We start from the raw sequence: 27,496 nt of genomic DNA, 5'->3' as shown, positions 1-27,496 counted from the left end.
CATTTCTGTACTGCTTAGTCCAATTCGGCCAGAGTCTATCAGTCTATCAAACTTTATCTGTGAAGCACTTTACAAGTCAAAAGCCAAAACCAAGTCATGAAAATCTAAACAAAGACTTCACACACCAAAAGAGATAACATAGCAATCTAAAAACTCTCATCATACTCTCTTTAAGGCTGTCATATGCACACACACACACACACACACACACACACACACACACACACACACACACACACACACACACACACACACACACACACACACACACACACACACACAGTAATCATTGGGTGGGAGGAAGGGTGCACCCCAGACAGGTTGCCATTCCAATGAGATCACATTAAAGTGTAATTCAGCTCAACAGTCAGTGGGAGACGTGGAGATGAGAGTTGAGTGTCAGGGGGAGGTCAGGGGGAGGTCGGGGGGAGGTCGGGGGGAGGTCGGGGGGAGGTCAGGGGGGAGGTCGGGGGGAGGTCGGGGGGAGGTCGGGGGGAGGTCAGGGGGAGGTCGGGGGGAGGTCGGGGGGGAGGTCGGGGGGAGGTCGGGGGGGGAGGTCGGGGGGAGGTCGGGGGGAGGGTCGGGGGGGAGGTCGGGGGGGGAGGTCGGGGGGAGGTCGGGGGGAGATCAGGGGGGGAGGTCGGGGGGAGGGTCGGGGGGAGATCAGGGGGAGGTCGGGGGGAGGTCGGGGGGAGGTCAGGGGGAGATCGGGGGGAGGTCGGGGGGAGGTCGGGGGGAGGTCGGGGGGAGGTCAGGGGGAGGTCAGGGGGAGGTCGGGGGGAGATCAGGGGGGACCGGAGGAGCATCAAGGCATTTATGAACATGAGGTTGACAGAAAAGATGTTCAGATTCCTGAAGTCAAACTGAGCCGGTTTCACAAGAGTTCTGGTAATGGAAGACTCCCATCATGCTTTGAGGAAACCACTAATAAACCAGTCTCTGCTTGGAAAATCTGGAATCTTGAAAATCCAATTTATTCTGAATCCATCAGGGAGCTGAAGATAAAAGGATCTCTGCTGATAATTTTCCTCTCCTTTGATCACCAGGGAAAACATCGACCTGAACCGCGTACCTCAGGTCATCCACGAGGCCAGCTGCCACACCAGCCACACCTGCAGGGGACTGGAAAATGCTTTCAGCCTGGAGACCATCCCAGTATCCCTCAGGATGCCCGTCCTGAAAAAAAATCCTGCCTGCTTCCCGTCTGCCAGCTACTCTCTGGAATTTGAGCTGGTCACCATAGCCTGTATTTGTGCCATCTCTCGGCACACCTGAACAGGACGGAACGTGTAAATGTGGACTGCAGACATGGGAAATGTTTTTTCAGACAAAACATAAGGTTGATATGGTGATTTCTGAAAAACATGCATTTATTTTCAGTGTAATCATTTTCTTGTGGACAATAAAACACAACAGCTCAGACCAAGGCTGTTAAAAGCTGATCATAAGCATTAAAGATGAGATCAATGCGTCGTTACTGTGTCTGTCAGGAACTACCTGTTCCCAGAAATATGTTCAAATTAATATAGGCAAATAATCTCATATTGCGTAGCATGTATATGTTGAAAATGAGAAACTGAAAGTTTTATATTGTTACAACATCAACGACACGTAGCTTAAAGCCGGCAAGTGTGTTCAAGACCTCGCTGGTCTTCTAAGACGAAGATACAGAGAAATGTACACTAGCGCCCCCTGTGGTCACAGATTCTGATTGATCAGTTTAGCTGTAACACCGACGTCTACGAATGGCTGCTTATGATGTGGACATAGGCTGTATAAAAAGATGGGCGGAGCCTCTGTGACGTCACCCGTAGGTTTCTGAAGAGCTGAATTGAAGCTCGGTGGGCGGTTCCTGCCATCACCATCTTTGCAGGGGCATGCGTGTCGTCTGTCCCGAAGAATACAAATATGGTCAAATAGGTGGAGCTGAGAGGGGGACTGTGAATGATTGACATATTGTCTATGTGTCTACGTATACATCATGTCTATGTGTCTACGTATACATCATGTCTGTGTGTCTACGTATACATCATGTCTATGTGTCTACGTATACATCATGTCTGTGTGTCTACGTATACATCATGTCTATGTGTCTACGTATACATCATGTCTATGTGTCTACGTATACATCATGTCTATGTGTCTACGTATATATCATGTCTATGTGTCTACGTATACATCATGTCTATGTAATCTACGTATACATCATGTCCATGTGTCTACGTATACATCATGTCTATGTGTCTACGTATATATCATGTCTATGTGTCTACGTATACATCATGTCTATGTGTCTACGTATACATCATGTCTATGTGTCTACGTATATATCATGTCTATGTGTCTACGTATACATCATGTCTATGTAATCTACGTATACATCATGTCCATGTGTCTACGTATACATCATGTCTATGTGTCTACGTATACATCATGTCTATGTGTCTACGTATATATCATGTCTATGTGTCTACGTATACATCATGTCTATGTGTCTACGTATATATCATGTCTATGTGTCTACGTATATATCATGTCTATGTGTCTACGTATACATCATGTCTATGTGTCTACGTATACATCATGTCTATGTGTCTACGTATACATCATGTCTATGTGTCTACGTATATATCATGTCTATGTGTCTACGTATACATCATGTCTATGTGTCTACGTATACATCATGTCTATGTGTCTACGTATATATCATGTCTATGTGTCTACGTATACATCATGTCTATGTGTCTACGTATACATCATGTCTATGTGTCTACGTATACATCATGTCCATGTGTCTACGTATACATCATGTCTATGTGTCTACGTATACATCATGTCTATGTGTCTACGTATATATCATGTCTATGTGTCTACGTATACATCATGTCTATGTGTCTACGTATACATCATGTCCATGTGTCTACGTATACATCATGTCTATGTGTCTACGTATACATCATGTCTATGTGTCTACGTATACATCATGTCTATGTAATCTACGTATACATCATGTCTATGTGTCTACGTATACATCATGTCTATGTGTCTACGTATACATCATGTCCATGTGTCTACGTATACATCATGTCTATGTGTCTATGTATACATCATGTCTATGTGTCTACGTATACATCATGTCCATGTGTCTACGTATACATCATGTCTATGTGTCTACGTATACATCATGTCTATGTGTCTACGTATACATCATGTCTATGTAATCTACGTATACATCATGTCTATGTGTCTACGTATACATCATGTCTATGTGTCTACGTATACATCATGTCCATGTGTCTACGTATACATCATGTCTATGTGTCTACGTATACATCATGTCTATGTAATCTACGTATACATCATGTCTATGTGTCTACGTATACATCATGTCTATGTAATCTACGTATACATCATGTCTATGTGTCTACGTATACATCATGTCTATGTGTCTACGTATACATCATGTCTATGTAATCTACGTATACATCATGTCTATGTGTCTACGTATACATCATGTCTATGTGTCTACGTATACATCATGTCCATGTGTCTACGTATACATCATGTCTATGTGTCTACGTATACATCATGTCCATGTGTCTACGTATACATCATGTCCATGTGTCTACGTATACATCATGTCTATGTGTCTACGTATACATCATGTCTATGTAATCTACGTATACATCATGTCCATGTGTCTACGTATACATCATGTCCATGTGTCTACGTATACATCATGTCCATGTGTCTACGTATACATCATGTCTATGTGTCTACGTATACATCATGTCTATGTAATCTACGTATACATCATGTCCATGTGTCTACGTATACATCATGTCCATGTGTCTACGTATACATCATGTCTATGTGTCTACGTATATATCATGTCTATGTGTCTACGTATACATCATGTCTATGTGTCTACGTATACATCATGTCTATGTGTCTACGTATACATCATGTCCATGTGTCTACGTATACATCATGTCTATGTGTCTACGTATATATCATGTCTATGTGTCTACGTATATATCATGTCTATGTGTCTACGTATACATCATGTCCATGTGTCTACGTATACATCATGTCTATGTGTCTACGTATACATCATGTCTATGTGTCTACGTATACATCATGTCTATGTGTCTACGTATACATCATGTCTATGTGTCTACGTATACATCATGTCTATGTGTCTACGTATACATCATGTCTATGTAATCTACGTATACATCATGTCTATGTGTCTACGTATATATCATGTCTATGTGTCTACGTATATATCATGTCTATGTGTCTACGTATACATCATGTCCATGTGTATACGTATACATCATGTCTATGTGTCTACGTATATATCATGTCTATGTGTCTACGTATACATCATGTCCATGTGTCTACGTATACATCATGTCTATGTGTCTACGTATATATCATGTCTATGTGTCTACGTATACATCATGTCCATGTGTCTACGTATACATCATGTCTATGTGTCTACGTATACATCATGTCTATGTGTCTACGTATACATCATGTCTATGTGTCTACGTATACATCATGTCTATGTGTCTACGTATACATCATGTCCATGTGTCTACGTATACATCATGTCTATGTGTCTACGTATACATCATGTCTATGTGTCTACGTATATATCATGTCTATGTGTCTACGTATATATCATGTCTATGTGTCTACGTATACATCATGTCCATGTGTATACGTATACATCATGTCTATGTGTCTACGTATACATCATGTCTATGTAATCTACGTATACATCATGTCTATGTGTCTACGTATACATCATGTCCATGTGTCTACGTATACATCATGTCTATGTGTCTACGTATACATCATGTCTATGTGTCTACGTATACATCATGTCTATGTGTCTACGTATACATCATGTCTATGTGTCTACGTATACATCATGTCTATGTGTCTACGTATATATCATGTCTATGTGTCTACGTATACATCATGTCTATGTGTCTACGTATACATCATGTCTATGTGTCTACGTATACATCATGTCTATGTGTCTACGTATACATCATGTCTGTGTCTACGTATATATCATGTCTATGTGTCTACGTATACATCATGTCTATGTGTCTACGTATACATCATGTCTATGTGTCTACGTATATATCATGTCTATGTGTCTACGTATACATCATGTCTATGTGTCTACGTATACATCATGTCTATGTGTCTACGTATACATCATGTCTATGTGTCTACGTATACATCATGTCTGTGTCTACGTATATATCATGTCTATGTGTCTACGTATACATCATGTCTGTGTCTACGTATACATCATGTCTATGTGTCTACGTATACATCATGTCTATGTGTCTACGTATATATCATGTCTATGTGTCTACGTATACATCATGTCTATGTGTCTACGTATACATCATGTCTATGTGTCTACGTATACATCATGTCTATGTGTCTACGTATACATCATGTCTATGTGTCTACGTATATATCATGTCTATGTGTCTACGTATACATCATGTCTATGTGTCTACGTATACATCATGTCTATGTGTCTACGTATACATCATGTCTATGTGTCTACGTATATATCATGTCTATGTGTCTACGTATACATCATGTCTATGTGTCTACGTATATATCATGTCTATGTGTCTACGTATACATCATGTCTATGTGTCTACGTATACATCATGTCTATGTGTCTACGTATACATCATGTCTATGTGTCTACGTATATATCATGTCTATGTGTCTACGTATACATCATGTCTATGTGTCTACGTATACATCATGTCTATGTGTCTACGTATATATCATGTCTATGTGTCTACGTATACATCATGTCTATGTGTCTACGTATACATCATGTCTATGTGTCTACGTATACATCATGTCTATGTGTCTACGTATATATCATGTCTATGTGTCTACGTATACATCATGTCTATGTGTCTACGTATATATCATGTCTATGTGTCTACGTATACATCATGTCTATGTGTCTACGTATATATCATGTCTATGTGTCTACGTATACATCATGTCTATGTGTCTACGTATACATCATGTCTATGTGTCTACGTATATATCATGTCTATGTGTCTACGTATACATCATGTCTATGTGTCTACGTATACATCATGTCCATGTGTCTACGTATACATCATGTCTATGTGTCTACGTATACATCATGTCTATGTGTCTACGTATACATCATGTCTATGTGTCTACGTATACATCATGTCTATGTGTCTACGTATATATCATGTCTATGTGTCTACGTATACATCATGTCTATGTGTCTACGTATATATCATGTCTATGTGTCTACGTATATATCATGTCTATGTGTCTACGTATACATCATGTCTATGTGTCTACGTATACATCATGTCTATGTGTCTACGTATACATCATGTCTATGTGTCTACGTATACATCATGTCCATGTGTCTACGTATACATCATGTCTATGTGTCTACGTATACATCATGTCTATGTGTCTACGTATATGTCATGTTTATGTGTCTACGTATACATCATGTCTATGTGTCTACGTATACATCATGTCTATGTGTCTACGTATACATCATGTCTATGTGTCTACGTATACTTCATGTCTATGTGTCTACGTATACATCATGTCTATGTGTCTACGTATATATCATGTCTATGTGTCTACGTATACATCATGTCTATGTGTCTACGTATACATCATGTCTATGTGTCTACGTATACATCATGTCTATGTGTCTACGTATATATCATGTCTATGTGTCTACGTATATATCATGTCTATGTGTCTACGTATATATCATGTCTATGTGTCTACGTATATATCATGTCTATGTGTCTACGTATATATCATGTCTATGTGTCTACGTATACATCATGTCTATGTGTCTACGTATACATCATGTCTATGTGTCTACGTATACATCATGTCTATGTAATCTACGTATACATCATGTCTATGTGTCTACGTATACATCATGTCTATGTGTCTACGTATACATCATGTCTATGTGTCTACGTATACATCATGTCTATGTGTCTACGTATACATCATGTCTATGTGTCTACGTATATATCATGTCTATGTGTCTACGTATACTTCATGTCTATGTGTCTACGTATACATCATGTCTATGTGTCTACGTATACATCATGTCTATGTGTCTACGTATATATCATGTCTATGTGTCTACGTATACATCATGTCTATGTGTCTACGTATACATCATGTCTATGTGTCTACGTATACATCATGTCTATGTGTCTACGTATACATCATGTCTGTGTCTACGTATATATCATGTCTATGTGTCTACGTATACATCATGTCTATGTGTCTACGTATACATCATGTCTATGTGTCTACGTATATATCATGTCTATGTGTCTACGTATACATCATGTCTATGTGTCTACGTATACATCATGTCTATGTGTCTACGTATATATCATGTCTATGTGTCTACGTATACATCATGTCTATGTGTCTACGTATACATCATGTCTATGTGTCTACGTATACATCATGTTTATGTGTCTACGTATACATCATGTCTATGTGTCTACGTATATATCATGTCTATGTGTCTACGTATACATCATGTCTATGTGTCTACGTATACATCATGTCTATGTGTCTACGTATACATCATGTCTATGTGTCTACGTATACATCATGTCTATGTGTCTACGTATACATCATGTCTATGTGTCTACGTATATATCATGTCTATGTGTCTACGTATACATCATGTCTATGTGTCTACGTATACATCATGTCTATGTGTCTACGTATATATCATGTCTATGTGTCTACGTATACATCATGTCTATGTGTCTACGTATACATCATGTCTATGTGTCTACGTATATATCATGTCTATGTGTCTACGTATACATCATGTCTATGTGTCTACGTATACATCATGTCTATGTGTCTACGTATATATCATGTCTATGTGTGGCCCTTTAAACGTAAAGAAAACGTAGACGATGACGTCAGGGACGCTCTGGTCCAATGGGATGTTGCGCAGATCTGTACACAGCATTGATGGTGCGCGTGCAGCGTACGCTGCTGCTGTAACTTCTGCCTCCGGGTTACCAGGCGGGGGTCTGTTCGCGTGTGCGCGCGTTTTATCAATGAATCTGCGTGTTGACTCTTTGTCCCAGCAAAGTGCGTGATTGTCAGAGCCTGTCCGCGTGCCTGAAGGGAAACTGGTTTCGAGGTAAGAAGAAGAAACCCTTCTCCTGGTAGGAAAGCTGGTGCAGATGTTGGAGGCTTTCTGCGGTCTGCAGGAGCAGCGTTTGGACATCCAGCCGTTTGCAGAGCTCAGCTTCCGTTAACACACCCAGGTTCGGCTCAGCAATAAACAACTTACTTCATGTGAAGGAGACAAAGTTCTGCTGTTTCCTTCTCATGTGAAGGAGACAAAGTTCTGCTGTTTCCTTCTCATGTGAAGGAGACAAAGTTCTGCTGTTTCCTTCTCAACAATCCCGCCATGAAGGTGTTTTAAGCGTTCCTGTCACCGGGCTTTCAGGACGCCAGTGATCGGCTGGAAAGCGGAAGAGTTGGTGTTTCCCATCATCATCCTCGGTACAAGGTGTGATGTGTTTGTGAGAGCATGTCGGGTCTGTTTTGAGCTGTTTGTGGAGAGTTGTAGGGGTTTCCTCGGACCCTGTTGGATCTGAGTGGAAGCTGCACCGGTGTTGTGTCCGGTTCTGTTCCCCATCACAGCTCGTCCTTGTCGAAAGAAGCGCGTGATCGTTCACCCAGAGACCACGAACGTCCTTTTTCTCTTTATGCTTCCTTTCCCTCTTTGATTTTATATGTTTGGTTATTGGTAAACATAAAATTGAACACAATTTTCAGGGTTTTATGTTTCTCCATTTTTACTTTTAAAACACAAAATCTGGCCTGACAGTAAAAAACAGAAGTTTCCTCTCCTGCTGTGTCTTCTTTGGTCCTTTATATCAACAGCCATCCATCCTGATAGTCCAGCAGCATCAGAAACACCAAGCTGGTTATATTCCAGCCATAGACACGACTCCTCCTCGTGCTTTCTATTGGTTTGTTCTTCCCCTGATTGGGCATTGCTGTTCATTTAAGCGATGTGATTGGTGGAAAGTTTGACAGTCAGTGGCTTCATCACAGTGTCCAGGTAAAAAATAATAGGTATGTAGCAACGTAGTAGTGATAATGATCTTTTTTAGGATGAAAATGTGGTGAGTAATGGTTTCATTGTGGACCATCTGAATAAACACTACATGACTACACTTCGGAACCGTGAACCTCCGGGTTGAGATATGAACGTCTGTGCCGTAGTGGTTAGCCTCATCACAAGAAGGTCACTGGTTTGAGCCTCGGCTGATGGGAGGTCTGAACTGCCTGGTGGACTCCGCATGTGTCTTCAGGTACTCCAGCTTCCTCTCACCTCACCATGTTAGATTAGCTAGTTCCCCTAATGGTCTGGCGACCTGTCCGGGGTGTACCTGCCTGGTGGTTGCTGGGACAGTGGGACAGGCTAAGTGAAAATTCATGAATGAACTTCTTTAGATGGGAAGATGTCCTCTCAGTGTTGCATATTGTTCCTGAGGATCTGATATGTAAGAGATAGTACTCAGGGGTGCCGTGATCAAGTGAAGTGTTAAAAGTTAAAGCTGCATGTTGACTTTAGATGTCTCTGAGAAAACATCCAACTCACCAAGAGGTCCGTTGGAGGCCAAACTGTGGAGTTGGAGATGTTTCATGGTTTAATTCATTTAACAGCTGAACATGTGTGTTACTTCTCTTTCTGGATTATCTTGATGTCACAGAATCAGAGTGGGCTTGTCTTTATTTCCTGCTGTCTACCAGAACAAACGGCGCTGAGATGGAGGAGGAAGCCCGGCTCTTCCTGGGAAGGTTTGTGGAGGACTTCCCAGCTGCTCTGGAGGAAGGTGCAGTGCTGCCAGTCAGTCCTTTGAGCCGCAGGGTGTCCTTGGAGGAGCTGCATGGAGAGAGCCTGGAGCTGGGCCTGAGGCTGCTGGCAACCAGGTGAGACAGATGGAAAACCGTTCTGGTTGTCTAAAAGACTGAGAGGAACGAAAACCACGTCCAGACACAATGATACCAGCTGCAGACCGTTTGGTCTACAGAACTGTCTGGGAAGGTGTCCATGCAGGTCCCTGGAGGTCACAGCTGCCAAGAACCTTCAATGGTGGTTTCATGCAGCTTACAGGTGAACTGGTGTTATAACTGTGTTATTACTGTAGACTGGTGTTATAAATGCAGACTGGTGTTATAACTTCAAACTGGTGTTATAAATGTGTTATTACTGCAGACTGGTGTTATAAATGCAGACTGGTGTTATAAACTGCAGACTGGTGTTATAAATGCAGACTGGTGTTATAAACTGCAGACTGGTGTTATAAATGCAGACTGGTGTTACAAACTGCAGACTGGTGTTATAAACTGCAGACTGGTGTTATAAATGCAGACTGGTGTTATAAACTGCAGACTGGTGTTATAAACTGCAGACTGGTGTTATAAACTGCAGACTGGTGTTATAAATGCAGACTGGTGTTATAAACTGCAGACTGGTGTTATAAACTGCAGACTGGTGTTATAAATGCAGACTGGTGTTATAAAATGCAGGCTGGTGTTATAAACTGCAGACTGGTGTTATAAATGCAGACTGGTGTTATAAACTGCAGACTGGTGTTATAAATGCAGACTGGTGTTATAAACTGCAGACTGGTGTTATAAACTGCAGACTGGTGTTATAAATGCAGACTGGTGTTATAAACTGCAGACTGGTGTTATAAATGCAGACTGGTGTTATAAACTGCAGACTGGTGTTATAAACTGCAGACTGGTGTTATAAACTGCAGACTGGTGTTATAAACTGCAGACTGGTGTTATAAACTGCAGACTGGTGTTATAAATGCAGACTGGTGTTATAAACTGCAGACTGGTGTTATAAATGCAGACTGGTGTTATAAACTGCAGACTGGTGTTATAAACTGCAGACTGGTGTTATAAACTGCAGACTGGTGTTATAAAATGCAGACTGGTGTTATAAACTGCAGACTGGTGTTATAAATGCAGACTGGTGTTATAAATTGCAGACTGGTGTTATAAAATGCAGACTGGTGTTATAAACTGCAGACTGGTGTTATAAACTGCAGACTGGTGTTATAAAATGCAGACTGGTGTTATAAATGCAGACTGGTGTTATAAAATGCAGACTGGTGTTATAAACTGAAGACTAGTGTTATAAATGCAGACTGGTGTTATAAACTGAAGACTAGTGTTATAAATGCAGACTGGTGTTATAAAATGCAGACTGGTGTTATAAAATGCAGACTGGTGTTATAAACTGAAGACTAGTGTTATAAATGCAGACTGGTGTTATAAACTGCAGACTGGTGTTATAAATACAGACTGGTGTTATAAACTGCAGACTGGTGTTATAAAATGCAGACTAGTGTTATAAATGCAGACTGGTGTTATAAACTGCAGACTAGTGTTATAAACTGAAGACTAGTGTTATAAATGCAGACTGGTGTTATAAACTGCAGACTGGTGTTATAAATGCAGACTGGTGTTATAAACTGCAGACTGGTGTTATAAACTGCAGACTAGTGTTATAAATACAGACTGGTGTTATAAACTGCAGACTGGTGTTATAAAATGCAGACTAGTGTTATAAATGCAGACTGGTGTTATAAACTGCAGACTAGTGTTATAAACTGCAGACTGGTGTTATAAAATGCAGACTGGTGTTATAAACTGCAGACTGGTGTTATAAATGCAGACTGGTGTTATAAACTGCAGACTGGTGTTATAAACTGCAGACTAGTGTTATAAATACAGACTGGTGTTATAAACTGCAGACTGGTGTTATAAAATGCAGACTAGTGTTATAAATGCAGACTGGTGTTATAAACTGCAGACTAGTGTTATAAATACAGACTGGTGTTATAAACTGCAGACTGGTGTTATAAAATGCAGACTGGTGTTATAAAATGCAGACTGGTGTTATAAACTGCAGACTGGTGTTATAAACTGCAGACTGGTGTTATAAACTGCAGACTGGTGTTATAAATGCAGACTGGTGTTATAAACTGCAGACTGGTGTTATAAATGCAGACTGGTGTTATAAACTGCAGACTGGTGTTATAAACTGCAGACTGGTGTTATAAATGCAGACTGGTGTTATAACTTCAAACTGGTGTTATAAATGTGTTATTACTGCAGACTGGTGTTATGAATGCAGACTGGTGTTATAACTTCAAACTGGTGTTATAAATGTGTTATTACTGCAGACTGGTGTTATAAATGCAGACTGGTGTTATAAACTGCAGACTGGTGTTATAAAATGCAGACTGGTGTTATAAACTGCAGACTGGTGTTATAAACTGCAGACTGGTGTTATAAACTGCAGACTGGTGTTATAAACTGCAGACTGGTGTTATAAACTGCAGACTGGTGTTATAAATGCAGACTGTTGTTATAAATGCAGACTGGTGTTATAAACTGCAGACTGGTGTTATAAATGCAGACTGGTGTTATAAAATGCAGACTGGTGTTACTACTGCAGACTGGTGTTATAACTTCAAACTGGTGTTATAAATGTGTTATTACTGCAGACTGGTGTTATAAATGCAGACTGGTGTTATAACTTCAAACTGGTGTTATAAATGTGTTATTACTGCAGACTGGTGTTATAAATGCAGACTGGTGTTATAACTTCAAACTGGTGTTATAAATGTGTTATTACTGCAGACTGGTGTTATAAATGCAGACTGGTGTTATAAACTGCAGACTGGTGTTATAAATGCAGACTGGTGTTATAAAATGCAGACTAGTGTTATAAATGCAGACTGGTGTTATAAATGCAGACTGGTGTTATAAATGCAGACTGGTGTTATAAACTGCAGACTGGTGTTATAAAATGCAGACTGGTGTTATAAATGCAGACTGGAGTTATAAATGCAGACTGGTGTTATAAATGCAGACTGGTGTTATAAATGCAGACTGGTGTTATAAACTGCAGACTGGTGTTATAAAATGCAGACTGGTGTAATAACTTCAAACTGGTGTTATAAATGTGTTATTACTGCAGACTGGTGTTATAAATGCAGACTGGTGTTATAAACTGCAGACTGGTTTCATAAATGGAGACTGGTGTTATAAAATGCAGACTGGTGTTATAAACTGCAGACTGGTGTTATAAAATGCAGACTGGTGTTATAAACTGCAGACTGGTGTTATAAACTGCAGACTGGTGTTATAAAATGCAGACTGGTGTTATAAAATGCAGACTGGTGTTATAAATGCAGACTGGTGTTATAAACTGCAGACTGGTGTTATAAAATGCAGACTGGTGTTATAAACTGCAGACTAGTGTTATAAAATGCAGACTGGTGTTATAAAATGCAGACTGGTGTTATAAATGCAGACTGGTGTTATAAAATGCAGACTGGTGTTATAAAATGTAGACTGGTGTTATAAACTGCAGACTAGTGTTATAAAATGCAGACTGGTGTTATAAATGCAGACTGGTGTTATAAATGCAGACTGGTGTTATAAAATGCAGACTGGTGTTATAAAATGCAGACTGGTGTTATAAATGCAGACTGGTGTTATAAAATGCAGACTGGTGTTATAAACTGCAGACTAGTGTTATAAAATGCAGACTGGTGTTATAAAATGCAGACTGGTGTTATAAAATGCAGACTGGTGTTATAAACTGCAGACTAGTGTTATAAAATGCAGACTGGTGTTATAAAATGCAGACTGGTGTTATAAAATGCAGACTGGTGTTATAAACTGCAGACTGGTGTTATAACTTCAAACTGGTGTTATAAATGTGTTACTACTGCAGACTGGTGTTATAAATGCAGACTGGTGTTATAAACTGCAGACTGGTGTTATAAATGCAGACTGGTGTTATAAACTGCAGACTGGTGTTATAAATGCAGACTGGTGTTATAACTTCAAACTGGTGTTATAAATGTGTTATTACTGCAGACTGGTGTTATGAATGCAGACTGGTGTTATAACTTCAAACTGGTGTTATAAATGTGTTATTACTGCAGACTGGTGTTATAAATGCAGACTGGTGTTATAAACTGCAGACTGGTGTTATAAATGCAGACTGGTGTTATAAAATGCAGACTGGTGTTATAAACTGCAGACTGGTGTTATAAAATGCAGACTGGTGTTATAAACTGCAGACTGGTGTTATAAACTGCAGACTGGTGTTATAAATGCAGACTGTTGTTATAAATGCAGACTGGTGTTATAAACTGCAGACTGGTGTTATAAATGCAGACTGGTGTTATAAAATGCAGACTGGTGTTACTACTGCAGACTGGTGTTATAACTTCAAACTGGTGTTATAAATGTGTTATTACTGCAGACTGGTGTTATAAATGCAGACTGGTGTTATAACTTCAAACTGGTGTTATAAATGTGTTATTACTGCAGACTGGTGTTATAAATGCAGACTGGTGTTATAACTTCAAACTGGTGTTATAAATGTGTTATTACTGCAGACTGGTGTTATAAATGCAGACTGGTGTTATAAACTGCAGACTGGTGTTATAAATGCAGACTGGTGTTATAAAATGCAGACTAGTGTTATAAATGCAGACTGGTGTTATAAATGCAGACTGGTGTTATAAATGCAGACTGGTGTTATAAACTGCAGACTGGTGTTATAAAATGCAGACTGGTGTTATAAATGCAGACTGGAGTTATAAATGCAGACTGGTGTTATAAATGCAGACTGGTGTTATAAATGCAGACTGGTGTTATAAACTGCAGACTGGTGTTATAAAATGCAGACTGGTGTAATAACTTCAAACTGGTGTTATAAATGTGTTATTACTGCAGACTGGTGTTATAAATGCAGACTGGTGTTATAAACTGCAGACTGGTTTTATAAATGGAGACTGGTGTTATAAAATGCAGACTGGTGTTATAAACTGCAGACTGGTGTTATAAAATGCAGACTGGTGTTATAAACTGCAGACTGGTGTTATAAACTGCAGACTGGTGTTATAAAATGCAGACTGGTGTTATAAAATGCAGACTGGTGTTATAAATGCAGACTGGTGTTATAAACTGCAGACTGGTGTTATAAAATGCAGACTGGTGTTATAAACTGCAGACTAGTGTTATAAAATGCAGACTGGTGTTATAAAATGCAGACTGGTGTTATAAATGCAGACTGGTGTTATAAAATGCAGACTGGTGTTATAAAATGTAGACTGGTGTTATAAACTGCAGACTAGTGTTATAAAATGCAGACTGGTGTTATAAATGCAGACTGGTGTTATAAATGCAGACTGGTGTTATAAAATGCAGACTGGTGTTATAAAATGCAGACTGGTGTTATAAATGCAGACTGGTGTTATAAAATGCAGACTGGTGTTATAAACTGCAGACTAGTGTTATAAAATGCAGACTGGTGTTATAAAATGCAGACTGGTGTTATAAAATGCAGACTGGTGTTATAAACTGCAGACTAGTGTTATAAAATGCAGACTGGTGTTATAAAATGCAGACTGGTGTTATAAAATGCAGACTGGTGTTATAAACTGCAGACTGGTGTTATAACTTCAAACTGGTGTTATAAATGTGTTACTACTGCAGACTGGTGTTATAAATGCAGACTGGTGTTATAAACTGCAGACTGGTGTTATAAATGCAGACTGGTGTTATAAACTGCAGACTGGTGTTATAAATGCAGACTGGTGTTATAACTTCAAACTGGTGTTATAAATGTGTTATTACTGCAGACTGGTGTTATGAATGCAGACTGGTGTTATAACTTCAAACTGGTGTTATAAATGTGTTATTACTGCAGACTGGTGTTCTAAATGCAGACTGGTGTTATAAACTGCAGACTGGTGTTATAAATGCAGACTGGTGTTATAAAATGCAGACTGGTGTTATAAACTGCAGACTGGTGTTATAAAATGCAGACTGGTGTTATAAAATGCAGACTGGTGTTATAAATGCAGACTGGTGTTATAAACTGCAGACTGGTGTTATAAAATGCAGACTGGTGTTATAAACTGCAGACTAGTGTTATAAAATGCAGACTGGTGTTATAACTTCAAACTGGTGTTATAAATGTGTTATTACTGCAGACTGGTGTTATAAACTGCAGACTGGTGTTATAAACTGCAGACTGGTGTTATAAATGCAGACTGGTGTTATAAATGCAGACTGTTGTTATAAATGCAGACTGGTGTTATAAACTGCAGACTGGTGTTATAACTTCAAACTGGTGTTATAAATGTGTTATTACTGCAGACTGGTGTTATAAACTGCAGACTGGTGTTATAACTTCAAACTGGTGTTATAAATGTGTTATTACTGCAGACTGGTGTTATAAATGCAGACTGGTGTTATAAACTGCAGACTGGTGTTATAAATGCAGACTGGTGTTATAAACTGCAGACTGGTGTTATAACTTCAAACTGGTGTTATAAATGTGTTATTACTGCAGACTGGTGTTATAAATGCAGACTGGTGTTATAACTTCAAACTGGTGTTATAAATGTGTTATTACTGCAGACTGGTGTTATAAATGCAGACTGGTGTTTTAACTTCAAACTGGTGTTATAAACTGCAGACTGGTGTTATAACTTCAAACTGGTGTTATAAATGTGTTATTACTGCAGACTGGTGTTATAAATGCAGACTGGTGTTATAACTTCAAACTGGTGTTATAAACTGCAGACTGGTGTTATAAAATGCAGACTGGTGTTATAAAATGCAGACTGGTGTTATAAAATGCAGACTGGTGTTATAAATGCAGACTGGTGTTATAAACTGCAGACTGGTGTTATAAAATGCAGACTGGTGTTATAAAATGCAGACTGGTGTTATAAAATGCAGACTGGTGTTATAAATGCAGACTGGTGTTATAAACTGCAGACTGGTGTTATAAATGCAGACTGGTGTTATAAATGCAGACTGGTGTTATAAATGCAGACTGGTGTTATAAAATGCAGACTGGTGTTATAAATGCAGACTGGTGTTATAAACTGCAGACTGGTGGTATAAATGCAGACTGGTGTTATAAATACAGACTGGTGTTATAAACTGCAGACTGGTGTTATAAATGCAGACTGGTGTTATAAATGCAGACTGGTGTTATAAATGCAGACTGGTGTTATAAATGCAGACTGGTGTTATAAATGCAGACTGGTGTTATAAACTGCAGACTGGTGTTATAAAATGCAGACTGGTGTTATAAATGCAGACTGGTGTTATAAACTGCAGACTGGTGTTATAAATGCAGACTGGTGTTATAAAATGCAGACTGGTGTTATTAAATGCAGACTGGTGTTATAAATGCAGACTGGTGTTATAAATGCAGACTGGTGTTATAAATGCAGACTGGTGTTATAAATGCAGACTGGTGTTATAAACTGCAGACTGGTGTTATAAATGCAGACTGGTGTTATAAATGCAGACTGGTGTTATAAACTGCAGACTGGTGTTATAAATGCAGACTGGTGTTATAAATGCAGACTGGTGTTATAAAATGCAGACTAGTGTTATAAATGCAGACTGGTGTTATAAAATGCAGACTGGTGTTATAAATGCAGACTGGTGTTATAAAATGCAGACTAGTGTTATAAATGCAGACTGGTGTTATAAATGCAGACTGGTGTTATAAACTGCAGACTGGTGTTATAAATGCAGACTGGTGTTATAAATGCAGACTGGTGTTATAAAATGCAGACTGGTGTTATAAATGCAGACTGGTGTTATAAAATGCAGACTGGTGTTATAAATGCAGACTGGTGTTATAAATGCAGATTGGTGTTATAAATGCAGATTGGTGTTATAAATGCAGACTGGTGTTATAAATGCAGATTGGTGTTATAAATGCAGACTGGTGTTATAAAATGCAGACTGGTGTTATAAACTGCAGACTGGTGTTATAAATGCAGACTGGTGCTATAAAATGCAGATTGGTGTTATAAACTGCAGACTGGTGTTACTACTGCAGACTGGTGTTATAAACTGCAGACTGGTGTTATAAATGCAGACTGGTGTTATAAACTGCAGACTGGTGTTATAAATGCAGACTGGTGTTATAAAATGCAGACTGGTGTTATAAATGCAGACTGGTGTTATAAATGCAGACTGGTGTTATAAAATGCAGACTGGTGTTATAAACTGCAGACTGGTGTTATAAACTGCAGACTGGTGTTATACACTGCAGACTGGTGTTATAAATGCAGACTGGTGTTATACACTGCAGACTGGTGTTATACACTGCAGACTGGTGTTATAAATGCAGACTGGTGTTATAAAATGCAGACTGGTGTTATAAATGCAGACTGGTGTTATAAATGCAGACTGGTGTTATAAATGCAGACTGGTGTTATAAATGCAGACTGGTGTTACAAAATGCAGACTGGTGTTAAAAAATGCAGACTGGTGTTATAAATGCAGACTGGTGTTATAAAATGCAGACTGGTGTTATAAATGCAGACTGGTGTTATAAATGCAGACTGGTGTTATAAACTGCAGACTGGTGTTATAAACTGCAGACTGGTGTTATAAACTGCAGACTGGTGTTTTAAAATGCAGACTGGTGTTTTAAAATGCAGACTGGTGTTATAAAATGCAGACTGGTGTTATAAATGCAGACTGGTGTTATAAATGCAGACTGGTGTTATAAAATGCAGACTGGTGTTATAAATGCAGACTGGTGTTATAAATGCAGACTGGTGTTATAAACTGCAGACTGGTGTTATAAATGCAGACTGGTGTTATAAAATGCAGACTGGTGTTATAAATGCAGACTGGTGTTATAAACTGCAGACTGGTGTTATAAATGCAGACTGGTGTTATAAAATGCAGACTGGTGTTATAAATGCAGACTGGTGTTATAAATGCAGACTGGTGTTATAAATGCAGACTGGTGTTATAAATGCAGACTGGTGTTATAAAATGCAGACTGGTGTTATAAATGCAGACTGGTGTTATAAAATGCAGACTGGTGTTATAAACTGCAGACTAGTGTTATAAAATGCAGACTGGTGTTATAAAATGCAGACTGGTGTTATAAAATGCAGACTGGTGTTATAAACTGCAGACTAGTGTTATAAAATGCAGACTGGTGTTATAAAATGCAGACTGGTGTTATAAAATGCAGACTGGTGTTATAAACTGCAGACTGGTGTTATAAAATGCAGACTGGTGTTATAAAATGCAGACTGGTGTTATAAACTGCAGACTGGTGTTATAACTTCAAACTGGTGTTATAAATGTGTTACTACTGCAGACTGGTGTTATAAATGCAGACTGGTGTTATAAACTGCAGACTGGTGTTATAAATGCAGACTGGTGTTATAAACTGCAGACTGGTGTTATAAATGCAGACTGGTGTTATAACTTCAAACTGGTGTTATAAATGTGTTATTACTGCAGACTGGTGTTATGAATGCAGACTGGTGTTATAACTTCAAACTGGTGTTATAAATGTGTTATTACTGCAGACTGGTGTTATAAATGCAGACTGGTGTTATAAACTGCAGACTGGTGTTATAAATGCAGACTGGTGTTATAAACTGCAGACTGGTGGTATAACTTCAAACTGGTGTTATAAATGTGTTATTACTGCAGACTGGTGTTATAAATGCAGACTGGTGTTATAACTTCAAACTGGTGTTATAAATGTGTTATTACTGCAGACTGGTGTTATAAATGCAGACTGGTGTTATAAACTGCAGACTGGTGTTATAAAATGCAGACTGGTGTTATAAAATGCAGACTGGTGTTATAAACTGCAGACTGGTGTTATAAATGCAGACTGGTGTTATAAACTGCAGACTGGTGTTATAAATGCAGACTGGTGTTATAAACTGCAGACTGGTGTTATAAACTGCAGACTGGTGTTATAAAATGCAGACTGGTGTTATAAAATGCAGACTGGTGTTATAAACTGCAGACTGGTGTTATAAAATGCAGACTGGTGTTATAAAATGCAGACTGGTGTTATAAAATGCAGACTGGTGTTATAAATGCAGACTGGTGTTATAAACTGCAGACTGGTGTTATAAATGCAGACTGGTGTTATAAATGCAGACTGGTGTTATAAATGCAGACTGGTGTTATAACTGCAGACTGGTGTTATAAATGCAGACTGGTGTTATAAATGCAGACTGGTGTTATAAACTGCAGACTGGTGTTATAAAATGCAGACTGGTGTTATAAATGTGTTACTACTGCAGACTGGTGTTATAAATGCAGACTGGTGTTATAAACTGCAGACTGGTGTTATAAATGCAGACTGGTGTTATAAATGCAGACTGGTGTTATAAAATGCAGACTGGTGTTATAAATGCAGACTGGTGTTATAAATGCAGACTGGTGTTATAAATGCAGACTGGTGTTATAAATGCAGACTGGTGTTATAAATGCAGACTGGTGTTATAAACTGCAGACTGGTGTTATAAAATGCAGACTGGTGTTATAAATGCAGACTGGTGTTATAAACTGCAGACTGGTGTTATAAATGCAGAGTGGTGTTATAAATGCAGACTGGTGTTATAAAATGCAGACTAGTGTTATAAATGCAGACTGGTGTTATAAAATGCAGACTGGTGTTATAAAATGCAGACTAGTGTTATAAATGCAGACTGGTGTTATAAAATGCAGACTGGTGTTATAAATGCAGACTGGTGTTATAAACTGCAGACTGGTGTTATAAATGCAGACTGGTGTTATAAAATGCAGACTAGTGTTATAAATGCAGACTGGTGTTATAAATGCAGACTGGTGTTATAAACTGCAGACTGGTGTTATAAATGCAGACTGGTGTTATAAATGCAGACTGGTGTTATAAAATGCAGACTGGTGTTATAAATGCAGACTGGTGTTATAAAATGCAGACTGGTGTTATAAATGCAGACTGGTGTTATAAATGCAGACTGGTGTTATAAATGCAGACTGGTGTTATAAATGCAGATTGGTGTTATAAATGCAGATTGGTGTTATAAATGCAGACTGGTGTTATAAATGCAGATTGGTGTTATAAATGCAGACTGGTGTTATAAACTGCAGACTGGTGTTATAAATGCAGACTGGTGCTATAAAATGCAGATTGGTGTTATAAACTGCAGACTGGTGTTACTACTGCAGACTGGTGTTATAAACTGCAGACTGGTGTTATAAATGCAGGCTGGTGTTATAAACTGCAGACTGGTGTTATAAATGCAGACTGGTGTTATAAACTGCAGACTGGTGTTATAAATGCAGACTGGTGTTATAAAATGCAGACTGGTGTTATAAATGCAGACTGGTGTTATAAATGCAGACTGGTGTTATAAAATGCAGACTGGTGTTATAAACTGCAGACTGGTGTTATAAACTGCAGACTGGTGTTATAAACTGCAGACTGGTGTTATACACTGCAGACTGGTGTTATAAATGCAGACTGGTGTTATACACTGCAGACTGGTGTTATAAATGCAGACTGGTGTTATAAAATGCAGACTGGAGTAATAAATGCAGACTGGTGTTATAAACTGCAGACTGGTGTTATAAAATGCAGACTGGTGTTATAAATGTGTTACTACTGCAGACTGGTGTTATAAATGCAGACTGGTGTTATAAACTGCAGACTGGTGTTATAAATGCAGACTGGTGTTATAAATGCAGACTGGTGTTATAAAATGCAGACTGGTGTTATAAATGCAGACTGGTGTTATAAATGCAGACTGGTGTTATAAATGCAGACTGGTGTTATAAATGCAGACTGGTGTTATAAATGCAGACTGGTGTTATAAACTGCAGACTGGTGTTATAAAATGCAGACTGGTGTTATAAATGCAGACTGGTGTTATAAACTGCAGACTGGTGTTATAAATGCAGACTGGTGTTATAAATGCAGACTGGTGTTATAAAATGCAGACTAGTGTTATAAAAGCAGACTGGTGTTATAAAATGCAGACTGGTGTTATAAATGCAGACTGGTGTTATAAACTGCAGACTGGTGTTATAAATGCAGACTGGTGTTATAAATGCAGACTGGTGTTATAAAATACAGACTGGTGTTATAAATGCAGACTGGTGTTATAAAATGCAGACTGGTGTTATAAATGCAGACTGGTGTTATAAATGCAGACTGGTGTTATAAATGCAGACTGGTGTTATAAATGCAGATTGGTGTTATAAATGCAGATTGGTGTTATAAATGCAGACTGGTGTTATAAATGCAGATTGGTGTTATAAATGCAGACTGGTGTTATAAACTGCAGACTGGTGTTATAAATGCAGACTGGTGCTATAAAATGCAGATTGGTGTTATAAACTGCAGACTGGTGTTACTACTGCAGACTGGTGTTATAAACTGCAGACTGGTGTTATAAATGCAGACTGGTGTTATAAACTGCAGACTGGTGTTATAAATGCAGACTGGTGTTATAAACTGCAGACTGGTGTTATAAATGCAGACTGGTGTTATAAAATGCAGACTGGTGTTATAAAATGCAGACTGGTGTTATAAAATGCAGACTGGTGTTATAAATGCAGACTGGTGTTATAAACTGCAGACTGGTGTTATAAAATGCAGACTGGTGTTATAAAATGCAGACTGGTGTTATAAAATGCAGACTGGTGTTATAAATGCAGACTGGTGTTATAAACTGCAGACTGGTGTTATAAATGCAGACTGGTGTTATAAATGCAGACTGGTGTTATAAATGCAGACTGGTGTTATAAAATGCAGACTGGTGTTATAAATGCAGACTGGTGTTATAAACTGCAGACTGGTGGTATAAATGCAGACTGGTGTTATAAATACAGACTGGTGTTATAAACTGCAGACTGGTGTTATAAATGCAGACTGGTGTTATAAATGCAGACTGGAGTAATAAATGCAGACTGGTGTTATAAATGCAGACTGGTGTTATAAATGCAGACTGGTGTTATAAACTGCAGACTGGTGTTAAAAAATGCAGACTGGTGTTATAAATGCAGACTGGTGTTATAAAATGCAGACTGGTGTTATAAATGCAGACTGGTGTTATAAATGCAGACTGGTGTTATAAACTGCAGACTGGTGTTATAAAATGCAGACTGGTGTTTTAAAATGCAGACTGGTGTTTTAAAATGCAGACTGGTGTTATAAACTGCAGACTGGTGTTATAAACTGCAGACTGGTGTTATAAACTGCAGACTGGTGTTATAAACTGCAGACTGGTGTTATAAACTGCAGACTGGTGTTATAAACTGCAGACTGGTGTTATAAACTGCAGACTGGTGTTATAAAATGCAGACTGGTGTTATAAACTGCAGACTGGTGTTATAAAATGCAGACTGGTGTTATAAAATGTAGACTGGTGTTATAAACTGCAGACTAGTGTTATAAATTGCAGACTGGTGTTATAAATGCAGACTGGTGTTATAAATGCAGACTGGTGTTATAAACTGCAGACTGGTGTTATAAATGCAGACTGGTGTTATAAACTGCAGACTGGTGTTATAACTTCAAACTGGTGTTATAAATGTGTTATTACTGCAGACTGGTGTTATGAATGCAGACTGGTGTTATAACTTCAAACTGGTGTTATAAATGTGTTATTACTGCAGACTGGTGTTCTAAATGCAGACTGGTGTTATAAACTGCAGACTGGTGTTATAAATGCAGACTGGTGTTATAAAATGCAGACTGGTGTTATAAACTGCAGACTGGTGTTATAAAATGCAGACTGGTGTTATAAACTGCAGACTGGTGTTATAAATGCAGACTGGTGTTATAAACTGCAGACTGGTGTTATAAATGCAGACTGGTGTTATAAACTGCAGACTGGTGTTATAACTTCAAACTGGTGTTATAAATGTGTTATTACTGCAGACTGGTGTTATGAATGCAGACTGGTGTTATAACTTCAAACTGGTGTTATAAATGTGTTATTACTGCAGACTGGTGTTCTAAATGCAGACTGGTGTTATAAACTGCAGACTGGTGTTATAAATGCAGACTGGTGTTATAAAATGCAGACTGGTGTTATAAACTGCAGACTGGTGTTATAAAATGCAGACTGGTGTTATAAACTGCAGACTGGTGTTATAAATGCAGACTGGTGTTATAAACTGCAGACTGGTGTTATAAATGCAGACTGGTGTTATAAACTGCAGACTGGTGTTATAACTTCAAACTGGTGTTATAAATGTGTTATTACTGCAGACTGGTGTTATAAATGCAGACTGGTGTTATAACTTCAAATTGGTGTTATAAATGTGTTATTACTGCAGACTGGTGTTATAAATGCAGACTGGTGTTATAACTTCAAACTGGTGTTATAAACTGCAGACTGGTGTTATAAAATGCAGACTGGTGTTATAAAATGCAGACTGGTGTTATAAATGCAGACTGGTGTTATAAACTGCAGACTGGTGTTATAAAATGCAGACTGGTGTTATAAACTGCAGACTGGTGTTATAAATGCAGACTGGTGTTATAAACTGCAGACTGGTGTTATAAATGCAGACTGGTGTTATAAACTGCAGACTGGTGTTATAACTTCAAACTGGTGTTATAAATGTGTTATTACTGCAGACTGGTGTTATAAATGCAGACTGGTGTTATAACTTCAAATTGGTGTTATAAATGTGTTATTACTGCAGACTGGTGTTATAAATGCAGACTGGTGTTATAACTTCAAACTGGTGTTATAAACTGCAGACTGGTGTTATAAAATGCAGACTGGTGTTATAAAATGCAGACTGGTGTTATAAATGCAGACTGGTGTTATAAACTGCAGACTGGTGTTATAAAATGCAGACTGGTGTTATAAATGCAGACTGGTGTTATAAATGCAGACTGGTGTTATAAAATGCAGACTAGTGTTATAAATGCAGACTGGTGTTATAAATGCAGACTGGTGTTATAAAATGCAGACTGGTGTTATAAATGCAGACTGGTGTTATAAACTGCAGACTGGTGTTATAAACTGCAGACTGGTGTTATAAACTGCAGACTGGTGTTATAAATGCAGACTGGTTTTATAAACTGCAGACTGGTGTTATAAACTGCAGACTGGTGTTATAAATGCAGACTGGTGTTATAAAATGCAGACTGGTGTTATAAACTGCAGACTGGTGGTATAAATGCAGACTGGTGTTATAAACTGCAGACTGGTGTTATAAAATGCAGACTGGTGGTATAAAATGCAGACTGGTGTTATAAACTGCAGACTGGTGTTATAAATGCAGACTGGTGTTATAAACTGCAGACTGGTGGTATAAATGCAGACTGGTGTTATAAAATGCAGACTGGTGGTATAAATGCAGACTGGTGTTATAAACTGCAGACTGGTGTTATAAATGCAGATTGGTGTTATAACTTCAAACTGGTGTTATAAATGTGTTACTACTGCAGACTGGTGTTATAAATGCAGACTGGTGTTATAAACTGCAGACTGGTGTTATAAATGCAGACTGGTGTTATAAATGCAGACTGGTGTTATAAATGCAGACTGGTGTTATAAACTGCAGACTGGTGTTACTACTGCAGACTGGTGTTATAAACTGCAGACTGGTGTTATAAACTGCAGACTGGTGTTATAAACTGCAGACTGGTGTTATAAACTGCAGACTGGTGTTATAAACTGCAGACTGGTGTTATAAATGCAGACTGGTGTTATAAAATGCAGACTGGTGTTATAAAATGCAGACTGGTGTTATAAACTGCAGACTAGTGTTATAAAATGCAGACTGGTGTTATAAATGCAGACTGGTGTTATAAATGCAGACTGGTGTTATAAAATGCAGACTGGTGTTATAAAATGCAGACTGGTGTTATAAAATGCAGACTGGTGTTATAAACTGCAGACTAGTGTTATAAAATGCAGACTGGTGTTATAAATGCAGACTGGTGTTATAAATGCAGACTGGTGTTATAAATGCAGACTGGTGTTATAAAATGCAGACTGGTGTTATAAAATGCAGACTGGTGTTATAAAATGTAGACTGGTGTTATAAACTGCAGACTAGTGTTATAAAATGCAGACTGGTGTTATAAATGCAGACTGGTGTTATAAATGCAGACTGGTGTTATAAAATGCAGACTGGTGTTATAAAATGCAGACTGGTGTTATAAACTGCAGACTAGTGTTATAAAATGCAGACTGGTGTTATAAAATGCAGACTGGTGTTATAAACTGCAGACTGGTGTTATAAAATGCAGACTGGTGTTATAAATGCAGACTGGTGTTATAAACTGCAGACTGGTGTTATAACTTCAAACTGGTGTTATAAATGTGTTACTACTGCAGACTGGTGTTATAAAATGCAGACTGGTGTTATAAACTGCAGACTAGTGTTATAAAATGCAGACTGGTGTTATAAACTGCAGACTGGTGTTATAAAATGCAGACTGGTGTTATAAACTGCAGACTAGTGTTATAAAATGCAGACTGGTGTTATAAAATGCAGACTGGTGTTATAAACTGCAGACTAGTGTTATAAAATGCAGACTGGTGTTATAAAATGCAGACTGGTGTTATAAACTGCAGACTGGTGTTATAAACTGCAGACTGGTGTTATAACTTCAAACTGGTGTTATAAATGTGTTACTACTGCAGACTGGTGTTATAAATGCAGACTGGTGTTATAAACTGCAGACTGGTGTTTTAAATGCAGACTGGTGTTATAAACTGCAGACTGGTGTTTTAAATGCAGACTGGTGTTATAAACTGCAGACTGGTGTTATAACTTCAAACTGGTGTTATAAATGTGTTATTACTGCAGACTGGTGTTATGAATGCAGACTGGTGTTATAACTTCAAACTGGTGTTATAAATGTGTTATTACTGCAGACTGGTGTTCTAAATGCAGACTGGTGTTATAAACTGCAGACTGGTGTTATAAACTGCAGACTGGTGTTATAAAATGCAGACTGGTGTTATAAAATGCAGACTGGTGTTATAAATGCAGACTGGTGTTATAAACTGCAGACTGGTGTTATAAAATGCAGACTGGTGTTATAAACTGCAGACTGGTGTTATAAAATGCAGACTGGTGTTATAAACTGCAGACTGGTGTTATAAAATGCAGACTGGTGTTATAAACTGCAGACTGGTGTTATAAACTGCAGACTGGTGTTATAAATGCAGACTGGTGTTATAAATGCAGACTGTTGTTATAAATGCAGACTGGTGTTATAAACTGCACACTGGTGTTATAAATGCAGACTGGTGTTATAAACTGCAGACTGGTGTTATAACTTCAAACTGGTGTTATAAATGTGTTATTACTGCAGACTGGTGTTATAAATGCAGACTGGTGTTATAACTTCAAACTGGTGTTATAAATGTGTTATTACTGTAGACTGGTGTTATAAATGCAGACTGGTGTTATAACTTCAAACTGGTGTTATAAAATGCAGACTGGTGTTATAAAATGCAGACTGGTGTTATAAATGCAGACTGGTGTT

The 27,496-nt window shown here is 38.3% G+C and overlaps 1 protein-coding gene across 2 annotated transcripts in view; it reads left to right on the top strand.

Moving 5' to 3' along the window:
- Nucleotides 1-8,166: 8,166 nt before the first annotated feature.
- Nucleotides 8,167-27,496, top strand: part of ppm1f (protein phosphatase, Mg2+/Mn2+ dependent, 1F) — a 34,174-nt gene continuing 14,844 nt past the window's right edge. Inside the window, exons 1-2 of one of the 2 annotated variants that reach the window (XM_079251308.1) lie at nucleotides 8,167-8,260; nucleotides 9,889-10,068. In XM_079251308.1, coding sequence (XP_079107434.1) covers nucleotides 9,905-10,068 — 164 coding nt within the window. In that variant the 5' untranslated portion in view covers nucleotides 8,167-8,260; nucleotides 9,889-9,904. Of the gene's footprint in view, nucleotides 8,388-9,888; nucleotides 10,069-27,496 lie in introns of both variants that reach the window. The other variant, XM_079251307.1, reaches the window with a different exon arrangement.

This window comes from Telmatherina bonti (assembly GCF_933228915.1).
Source record: "Telmatherina bonti genome assembly, chromosome: 13".
Classification (NCBI taxonomy): domain Eukaryota; kingdom Metazoa; phylum Chordata; class Actinopteri; order Atheriniformes; family Telmatherinidae; genus Telmatherina; species Telmatherina bonti.
Note: the sequence above shows the minus strand (reverse complement) of the source record. Positions and strands in the feature narration are given on the sequence as shown.